This window comes from Nicotiana tomentosiformis, chromosome 2 (genome assembly GCF_000390325.3).
Source record: "Nicotiana tomentosiformis chromosome 2, ASM39032v3, whole genome shotgun sequence".
Classification (NCBI taxonomy): domain Eukaryota; kingdom Viridiplantae; phylum Streptophyta; class Magnoliopsida; order Solanales; family Solanaceae; genus Nicotiana; species Nicotiana tomentosiformis.
This window is the reverse complement of record NC_090813.1, coordinates 115142257-115152796: the sequence shown is the minus strand read 5'-3', so window position 1 is coordinate 115152796 and position 10540 is coordinate 115142257. Positions and strand designations below refer to the sequence as shown.

General features: G+C 35.6%; 1 protein-coding gene across 4 annotated transcripts; it reads right to left on the bottom strand.

The window, feature by feature from the left end:
* Nucleotides 1–1628: 1628 nt before the first annotated feature.
* LOC104120108 (LOB domain-containing protein 36-like) lies at nt 1629–5227 on the bottom strand. Of its 4 annotated transcripts, none has more exons than XM_009631804.4 (3): nt 5076–5227; nt 2856–3855; nt 1629–1900 (listed from the first exon to the last, which is right to left on the bottom strand). In XM_009631804.4, exon 2 carries the CDS (start codon nt 3843–3845, stop codon nt 2907–2909), a length of 939 nt encoding a protein of 312 aa, XP_009630099.1. In that variant the 5' UTR covers nt 3846–3855; nt 5076–5227; the 3' UTR covers nt 1629–1900; nt 2856–2906. The 4 variants fall into 4 exon arrangements, with proteins under 4 accessions (XP_009630099.1, XP_070052086.1, XP_070052084.1 ...); XM_070195985.1 differs by having other exon boundaries at nt 2856–3846; nt 5076–5211; XM_070195983.1 differs by lacking the exon at nt 5076–5227 and adding an exon at nt 4801–4891.
* Nucleotides 5228–10540: the final 5313 nt, after the last annotated feature.

The following is a 10540-nucleotide window of genomic DNA, read 5'->3' as shown; positions in this document are numbered from 1 at the left end:
ATGAGGGTGTTGTTAAAGAAGCTAATTAAAATGGCTTATAAGTATTTTTATTTTTTATGTGTTTGATAAACATTAAAAGTGCTTGTAAATCTAAGTATTTATAAACTAAAATCAACAATAAATCATAAGTTGATCACCTCACCTCAAACTTATGGCTTTCAACTTGTAATTCAATACTTTTTGTTTGACCGATTTATCTTTAATAATATTTTCGATCTACAAAATACTTTTTCCCAAACAAATTTTCTAACTTTCTCTTTATTTAATATTCATTGTTCATCTTCTTCTTTTTAATGAAGAAACCTTTTAATTTATAATCTTTCGTAAATTTTTTAAGAGTATTTTAGTCGGTCTAACAAAAGAACAGCTCAGCATTCTTTTTCTACCAAACACATCAAGCAATTTTATATTTCTATCCAAATGCATAAATACTTATTTGAAAAATCAATTTCTAACACTTAAAAAAAATTATTAGCTTATCAACTATTTACATTCAGCTAATCCAAATAGGCTCAATATCTTATCTTTTTTTGGCTTATTACTCGCGGCCACTACGCTCTATAATAACTAAGCACGAAGGTTGCGCTCATTGTGCTCGTGTTTGCCATGCTCATATGTTTGTATTCTTGAAGATAATTCATCTCTTTCAAGAAAATCATAACATGTCAAACCCTAGTAAGGTTCTTCGTTAACATCGACTTAACCATATATTCACCTCTTTTGTGGACCCTCGTACGTCTTCTACTGAGGTTTTATCAAAATCAAGATCAGATGTCATTCAATGGAAGCAGTATGTAAAACAACAGTTGCTCAATTCCACAATCAGGTAAGGGATATGCTTCCCAAAGGGGTTGAGTAAAACCCTGATTGGTTAGGTAAGGACTTTGGAGGCTGGATAACTTTGAAAATTTCCCTCAAACCATAAGCACAAAATCACCTAATACTACATGACAGCTACCTCTTACCTTCTTCCAAATATGAAATAGGGGCCACGTGCAGGTGACCAAAAAATTATTCTATTATTATATAGTTTTTTAGATTTTCATTTCTCAATGTTCCCACTTGTCTAACTAGTTTAATTTACCCTAGAATCCATATATTATATAAGTCAAATAGCACATGGCCATCAAAGCTATTTCATGAAATCTATGAGCCCAACTGTGATAAAATATTCCATATTACTTCTATATTCCACGAAAGCTCTGAAAACTATAACAGCAAATATTAAATTTCAAATTTCAGTAGTAAAGATATAAAGAAGTCATGGTCAACGATCTCAGATACAAGGATGCATCTGAATCTATCTCATAAATTGAACAACTAAACGCTGATGTACTCATATGAATCTACCATTCTTTGTGTTGATCACTTATATATATATAGAAGAAAGATAAATGTGTTTGAGCCTCTACGTCGACTGCATTGTTTATGAAACTTAACACAGTTGACAGTTTCCTTTTCAATAACTATTTGTCTTTCCGAGTGAAAAGAATTGAGTTTATTACCACTTATTAAGGAACACAGTTTCACATATAAACTGTATGTATTACTCTACATGACTATATGACAGCGAGACAATTAATTAAAGCAAGCATGAAGCATCTATATTCAAACGAAAGACAACACTGTTTTTGGAATTAATGCTACTCCAACATTTAATAAAATGTACCTTTCCAGGAATAAACTGTGTTCTTCAAAACTCAAAAAGGGTCTTGACGAATAGAAATTTTGGAGTAGGAAATAAAGTCTAAAAAAGAACTGATACCTACAAACTTTAACGTTCAAGTTGAAAATACTCATTTCTCTCTGCTACTATCTCTCATGTCTCTTTGTACATCATAATCTCCCTTCTTCTATCTCATGTCTCTCTTTTTATACGCTGGTATATGGCATCAATTTGCTGCAGTTAAAAGGCATAGACAAAGAAAGGTTAGAGAAGGTTATTACCCAGCTTCCGTTTATAATACTAGTAATAGCTAGTCACTATATCCTCGAAGAATTGTTGCAACAAATAACTAACATACAACACAATGCAAATAAAACAAAAAGTATAAAATTCACAAGGAGAAAGACAAAACTTAAACAAACTTTGCTGCCCAACAAAAAAATGAACTTTGAATTTGTTAGGCAAATGACTATAAGATTTTCCTCCTAGCAGAAATTTATGTGTACATGTTAAAAAACAAAGAGAAAAGCAAGACCTAGTAAACAAAGCTTGAACTGACTTGTTTTATTTAGCTCTCCATTTCCCCCACCTTTTATTGTATCAGTGAAAGCAAAAATTGCAACTATAGCTTCATAGAATCACTTTTAAAGCAAACAAAAAAAAAAAAACTACCAAAATAAAAGAGTAGAACCACTAATCCCTCCAGAAAATAAAGAAAAAGTATCAAATATGATCCAGTCTAATGTGGATGCTGCTACATTTGCATTTCATAATTATATCAGGATCCAATATTTTCTTCAGGATATATTGTTGGATAATCTATTGTTTGGCTGCCGACCCACAACAACCCCTCTCTTACCCATTACCGGGGGCAGTTTCAACTTCAGCTTTATTTCACAGACTACCAAATTCGCACTGGTCCAGAACACATAAATTAACCAATAATATGTCAAGCTATTCAAGATATTTCACTATTTGGCTATGAAATGACAATCATTTATTTAATATTTGCTTTAACTGACTAAAAAAAGAAACCAACAATTAATGACAAAGAAGGGATGAAAACTTTTCATACATAAATGCAAGACAACCATGTGTTTAGAAATCTCAATCCACAAAAGGACTTATTAAGCATATATTTAAGGTAGGAAAATGCAAGGGAACTAGAGAAAGAAAAGGAGAGACTTACCAAGATCAAAAATGTATTTAATAAAGCTTTGTCAGCACAGTACTGAAGACATCAACATGAAGGACCGACGCTCCTTCCCTCCTCTTCGCTTTTGGCTCTCTGTTGCTGCCTCGGGGTCTCTGGTTGCTGCGGTGTCTGTTGCTGTGGTTGCTGCAGCAACAGCTGTGGCTGAAGATGAATCTGCTGGTGATGATGAGGATTATTTTGCTCCTGTTGCGGCTGCTGAATCAGATTATAAGGATTATTCTCATAGGAGCCCAAAGCCAACGAAGCTGATATGGGTGAAGAACTCATTTGGTGAAATCCAGTAGCAGTCACTGAGCCTGTTTCGTCAAACCCACTGTTAAACCTTACAATATCTTGTTGCTGAGAAGGATGCTGCTGCTGCTGTTGTTGTTGCTGTTGCAGCTCATAATTCCGAAGCATCTCCTGTTGTTCCCTTGCAGCCATTGCTGCTGCTAATTGCTGAGCTTCAATTGTTTGCTGCTGCTGCTGAGGGTCACGAATCATCAATTGACCACCATGTGGGACCCCAGTTGGCATTCCTAACATTGGGTTCATATTAAAAGGCATCATCGTACTAGAAGAGGGATTATTCATATGATGCGGTTGGAGAAACCCTTGAGGTTGAAGAATTGGTAGCATTGCTGATGGCCCAATGTAGGTAGCTAATTCCTTTTTCGCATTCAGTAAATCATCTTGAACTTGCCTAAGCTTATGTTGAAGCAATGAAATAAGGCCAACACAACCATATACTGGGTCGCGCAGGCGATAGTCAGCCTCATAGGCAAGGGAATTCACCGCATCTTCCCTTTGAGCAGCATTGAGTTCGTTGAGTAATTTAGCCACGTTACTGGCACCGAAGACTTTGTGGACATTGGCGAATTTCTGAGGCTGATCTGGTGGAAAATACGGTGCAAAAACACACTCTTGGGTGCATTTTCGGCGTAAGAATTTGCACGCTGCACACGGAGAATTTGACGACGACATCCTTCAGTTCCTAAATATTGTGTACACATCAATCCCAGAAAACACATAAAAAGTTTTTAAAGAACTAAAACTGATTATAAATGGAAGAGAATATATGGGTGTTCGCACTCATAAATATACTAAATCAATGCAAGTAGAGCATAAATTAATCAATAAATGATTATAGACAGAGAAAAATAAAGAAAGGATATGTGGCATTCAACGAAGTTTCATTTACCGATTTTAGAGAAGCTGCAAGCCATTAATGGCTTAGCAAATCGAAGTGGAGATGGCAAGTTAATAAAATCATATACTACAGTAAAACCTTTTCTTTTCTTATTATTTTCATTTTCATTTTCATTGTTATAATTAAAGGAAGCCAGAAAGCGTAAATATAGCAACTGTAGTGTGATATAGAAACATATCCGAAGTGTTTGATCCGATTTTTCCGAGAAACCCCGGAGTCATATTAAAAAGTTTAACGACGCCCTTTGCCAACAAAGAAAAACAATAAAAATATATAATAACAACCAAAAACAAAACAAAACAAAATAAAAGCCAAAAACAAAAGAGAGGAAAAAGTGAAAAACCAGAAGATAGCTAAGAGCAGGCTAAACTTGTTGTGTATCACAAAAGATGCCAAGGTAGCGAAGGAGACTTGAATGAAAACAAAACTTCACCTCACTCTCGCTTTTCTCTCTCTAATAACTTGATAAACTTGGAATGCAAGAAATCCTTTGCTTACGGATCTTTCTAGATCAAAGACTTCTTTTTATATCAAAATCACACACTAATGGATTCTCTGAGATCCTTCCTTATCGAACCAGATAAAAAAAGATCAGAATAAAACAAATAAAAAGGAACCCAATCAAAAATCAAAAGACAAGTTCAAAAGAGTAAAAACAAGACGATAAAATAAAGGAGAAGAATAAAAGAAAAAAGTACAATAAAACGTGAAATCAGAAAACTCATTCACCTTCTTTTGTTGCAAACCCTATTCAGATCACTTGTAACCCTTCTCTCTCTCTCTCTCTCTCTCTCTCTCTCTCTCTCTCTCTCTCTCTCTCTCTCTCTCCTCAACTCAATTCATCTGCAAAGCGACCAAAAAATCGAATGAACAAAGAATGAAGGCTGGAACCTTCGATGTGATAAGAAAAATCGAAATCTATAAGCCGTATAAAATCAAAAAAGAAGAAAATAAGGAGAAATAAAATGGATAACGAAAGTGTTGAAAAGATAGGAGGAGTGAACCTTGGGATGAGAGAGGAGGTTTAGGGCTGGAGTCCGAAAGCTCTTGATCCGATCTTCACGTTTCACGATCCTAGTAGAAGAAGAAAAAGAAAAATGAGAAAACCCAGCTATTCTTTTTTTATAGTTTTATCACTGAAATAAGAATGAGAAAGAAAGAGGTATGAGAGAGGAGTGAAGATAAATAAATGAAATGATTAAAGAAAAGTGATTATAAATGATTAAAAAATGAATAGAAGTCCACGTAATCTAATTAGATTACATGAATGGTCTTGATGTGATCAGAAATGCAGTGTTGACCGTCTGATCCTTTACCCTGAGTGATGAATAAATGCGACTCTGTCGAGGAAAAATTAAAATAAATGTAACTCTGAGTTACCTCTTTGTCCCTGCGCTAATTTCAACCTTTTCCCAAATTACCCCTACACTGAGGGGTGTGCTTAGAAAAAAGACTTCAACTTGCATAGAATCACAAAACTACCCTAACATTTAATTACTTCCTCTAACGATTAACATATCAAATCTATTGTAGGATTTCTTGGCTATAATTCAATTGCATTGCTGTTAAAAAGATCAAATTAGTCAATAAAAATGGTAACAGGCCAATATAATATTGGTAACTAAGTTAACCTACAGAAAATAATTAATTGGCCCTTTATAAGGCTCGCATAAAGTTTTACATATTATTTATTGTGTTAAGTACTTCGCGCAATACTTCACTATGGTCAAATTTTCATGACAATTGCCATGACATAATATCCATTATAACAAATTTGTGGTTCATGACATTTGCCATGATATAATATCCATTATAACAAATTTGTGGATCATGACATTTGCCATGACATAATATCTATTATAAGGCCAAGGATTTCTTGCTATAAATAGAGGAGTTTCTCCTCATTTGCAAACACACCAATTCAAGAGCTTTTCACTCTTGTCTTTCTTTCTCCTCATTTATTTCATTATAGAGTATTTTGTAAGACACTGAGTGTTGGGAAATACTTGTGTAAACCCTTTCTTTGGAGTGATCTTGTGAGGTTATTCTCTTGGGCTATTTGGGATTAATTAGAGTATTTACTCTAATTTTGTACTCCCTTTTGTACTCTTGTTGGTATAGTGAAATTGCTTCTCTCCGCTTGTGGATGTAGGTCACCTTGACCGAACCACGTTAAATTTGTGTCTTTTTATCTTCTTTAATTGCCGTTATTATCAACTTCCATTGTCTTTGTTATTGTCATTATACCGTTGTTTGGCTAAATTTCGCACTATCCGGGTTCCCGATCCTAACAAATTGGTATCAGAGTCAGATCTAATCGGGTTAGTTTAAATAGCCAAAATAACTCTAACAAAGTCTTATGTTGAAAAATTTGACCGAAGTGCAAACTTCAGAATGTGGCAATTAAAAATGAAAGTTATCTTAATTCAGGATGGCTTAGATTTGGCACTTCAAGAAAAGGAGAAGATGCCGGATAAAATGACGGACGGGGAGTTTGGCGTCATAGACAAAAAGGCAAAAATAGGTATTATTTTAAATCTTTCAAATGAGGTTTTGCGTGAAGTTGCAGCAGAAATGGGAAAAGCTTAAAACCCTATATATGAAAAGAATAGTAGAAAACAGGTTTTACCTAAGGCAAAAACTCTACACTTTTCGTATGGCTAAAGGTACCTCTATACTTACTCATCTTGATACTTTTGATTCTCTTCTTATGGATTTAAGTAACATAGATGCTGAAATCAAAGATGAGGATCAAGCTGTGTGATTGCTTGTTTCCTTACCCCAGTCGTTTAAACATATAAGAGATACTATGCTTTATGGAAAGGATAATATCTCGTATAAAGATATCAAATCTATTTTGAAATAAAAAGAACAAATAGATAGAGATATTACTGGAAAAACTAGTGGGAACCAAGGGGAAGGCTTATTCATAAGAGGTAGATCCAATAAGAAAGATTCAAGTAGTGAGAAACCTAAATCAAGGTCAAAATCCAGATACAGAAATGTCATGTGCAAATATTGTCATAAGAAAGGTCACATTATTTCTCAATGCTTTAAATTGAAAAACAAAGAAAAGCATACAGAAAAGAAAAATGAGCACAAAAATACTGACACTGTCGAAGCAAGTGTAGTTGCTGATGAGACTGAGGGAACTATTTTTTTAGCAACTAATAATAGTTTCAAATCTAACAATGAGTGGATTTTAGATTCGGGTTGTTCTTATCATATGTGTCACAGTCAGGATTTATTTACCATATATGAATCTATTGGAGGTGGAGTTGTCTTGATGGGCAACAATGCTTCCTGCAAAGTTATTGGAAAAGGTACAGTCCGGATCAAAATGCACGATGGTGTGGTGAGAACTCTCACCGATGTTAGACATGTTCCTCACTTGAAGAAAAATCTCATCTCTTTGGGCACTCTAGAATCTCTTGGGTGCAAGTACACAGGTGAAGATGGAGTTCTGAAAATTTCTCATGATGCTCTTGTGATCATGAAAGCACGCAGATCTGGTACGTTGTATACTCTTTTGGGATCTAATGTTACAGATGCTATTGTAATTTTAATATCAGATAAATCAGATTCTGACATCACCAAATTGTGGCATATGCGATTGGGGCATATGAGTGAAAAAGGCCTTACTATCCTCAGTAAAATAGGTCTCTATGTGGCCAAAGTACCGGAAATATGGAGTTCTGTGAACATTGTGTGTTCGGGAAGCAGAAAAGAGTCAGCTTCAAATCTCCAGCGATTCATAGAACAAAAGGTACGTTGGATTACATTCATTCATATCTTTGGGGTCCTTCACGTACCCCATCAAAAGGTGGTACCAGGTATATGTTAACTTTCATTGATGATTATTCAAGAAAAGTTTGAGTTTATTTCCTGAAAAATAAAAGTGATGTTTTCTTAAATTTCAAACAATGGAAAGTTTTGATTGAGAGGCAAACAGGAAAACAGGTTAAGCGGCTTAGAACAGATAATGGCTTGGAATTTTGTAATGATGAATTCAACGAATTTTGCAAGAATGAAGGAATTGCTCGACATCGTACTGTGAGAATGACACCTCAGCAAAATGGTGTGGCAGAAAGGATGAATAGAACTCTTTTGGAAAGGGCTCGTTGCATGATTTTAAATGTTGGGTTGACAAATGCCTTTTGGGCAGAAGCTATCTATACAGCTTGTTATATTGTCAACCGAGCTCCTTATGTACCTTTGAACTTTAAGACTCCAGAGGAAGTGTGGTCAGGTACTCCTGCTAATTATTCTTATTTAAATATATTTGGTTGTCTGCATACATGCATATAAATGATGGAAAATTAGAGCCCAGGGCTATAAAGTGCATTTTCCTTGGATATGCATCTGGGGTGAAAGGATACCGACTATGGTATCCTAATCCCATGGCACCAAAATTTATAATTAGCAGAGATATAACCTTTGATGAATCCTCTATGTTACATTCTAGAAAAGAGTCTTCTAGTTCTTGTGATACAGATAAAGGAAAGAGTACACAGAACCAGGTGGAGATTTAGATTGGCATTCCTTCTGAGCCAAACTCATCAACTTTGGAGTAAAATACAGTTGAAACTCCCGAAGTTGAGACAGAAGCTGAAATTCCTGAAGTTGAGACTCCTGAAGTTGAACTAGAAAAAGAGGAGTATTCTATAGCCAAACATAGACCAAGAAGAGAAGGTAAACAACCATTAAGGTTTGGAGATTATGTTGCATTTGCTTTTTCAGTTGCACAGGAAACTGAAGAAATTGGAGAACCATCAAAATATTCAGAAGCAGTTTCTGGTGCTGACTCAGCCAAGTGGCCGATTGCAATGAATGAAGAAATTGAGTCTCTCTACAAGAATGGTACTTGGTCTCTTGTGAAACTGCCATCAGGAAAAAGAATTGTTGGTTGCAAATGGGTCTTCAAGAAAAAGGATGGCATTCCAGGGGTTGAAAATGCGAGGTATAAGGCACGATTAGTTGCAAAGGGCTATAGTCAGGTACAAGGAGTTGATTTTAATGATATTTTCTCACTTGTTGTTAAACATAGCTCTATTCGTGTCTTGCTTGCCTTCGTTTCCATGTATGATTTGGAATTAGAACAACTTGATGTTAAGACAGCTTTCTTACATGGCGAACTTGAGGAACAAATATGCATGCATCAACCCGAAGGATTTGAAATTGAAGGAAAAGAAGATCATGTTTGCTTGTTGAAGAAATCCTTATACGGATTAAAGCAGTCTCCAAGGAAATGGTATAAAAGGTTTGATTCCTTTATGTTGGGTCATGGTTATTCGAGGAGCGTGTATGATAGTTGTGTTTACTTTCGAAAGTTAAATGATGGTTCATTTTTTTACCTATTATTATATGTTGATTACATGCTCATTGCTGCTAAGGATTTATCAGAAATTCACAATTTAAAAAGTCAGCTGAAAAGTGAATTTGAGATGAAAGATTTGGGAGCAGCTAAGAAAATCCTTGGCATGGAGATCAAAAGAGATCGAAAAGTCAACAGGCTATTTCTGACTCAGAAGAAGTACTTGGAGAAAGTCTTGGAAAGGTTTGGCATGAAAGATGCTAAACCAGTTAGTACCCCTCTTGCTGCTCATTTTAAGTTATCAGCTACTCAGTTCCCGCAGTCAGAGGAAGAAGAGAGGTACATGGCACAGGTTCCTCATTCCAGTGCAGTCGGCAGTATTATGTATGCAATGGTTTGTACACGTCCAGACATTTCACAAGCAGTGAGCGTGGTAAGCCGGTATATGGCTTGCCCTGGTAAAGCACATTGGCATGCTGTGAAATGGATTCTCAGATACTTGCGAGGTACTTCAAATACATATTTGGAGTTTGGGAGAAATACTAACACTTTGGTTGGTTTTGTAGACTCAGATTATACGGGTGATCCCGACAAAAGAAGATCACTGACAGGCTATGTATTTTGCATCGGTGGTTGCGCTATTAGTTGGAAAGCTACATTACAACATGTAGTAGCTTTATCTACTACCGAAGCAAAATATATGGCAGTGACCGAGGCGATCAAAGAAGTTTTATGGTTGAAGGGTCTATTTGCGGAACTCAGTTTACACCAAAGAGGTATTACCATTTTCTGTGATAGTCAAAGTGCCATTCACTTGACTAAAGATCAAATGTATCATGAGAGGACGAAGCACATTGATATAAAGTATCATTTCATCTGAGAAACCATTGCTGAAAGAAAAGTCTTTGTTCAGAAGATCAACACATGAGACAATCCTGCTGACATGTTCACGAAACCTCTTCCAGTATCCAAGTTCAAGATTTGCCTGAACTTGATTGACATTTATGAAGAATGATTTTGCCCATTAGGATTTTTGCGGAGAAGGTGGAGCAAAATTTACTATATATATGCCGAAATTAGGCCAAGGTGGAGATTTGTAATATGGTCAAATTTTCATGACATTTGCCATGACATAATATATATTATAAGGCCAAG

Bases quoted from the DNA above. Each gene is read 5' to 3' on its own strand.
- LOC104120108 (XM_009631804.4), bottom strand. From the start codon at position 3,845: ATGTCGTCGTCAAATTCTCCGTGTGCAGCGTGCAAATTCTTACGCCGA.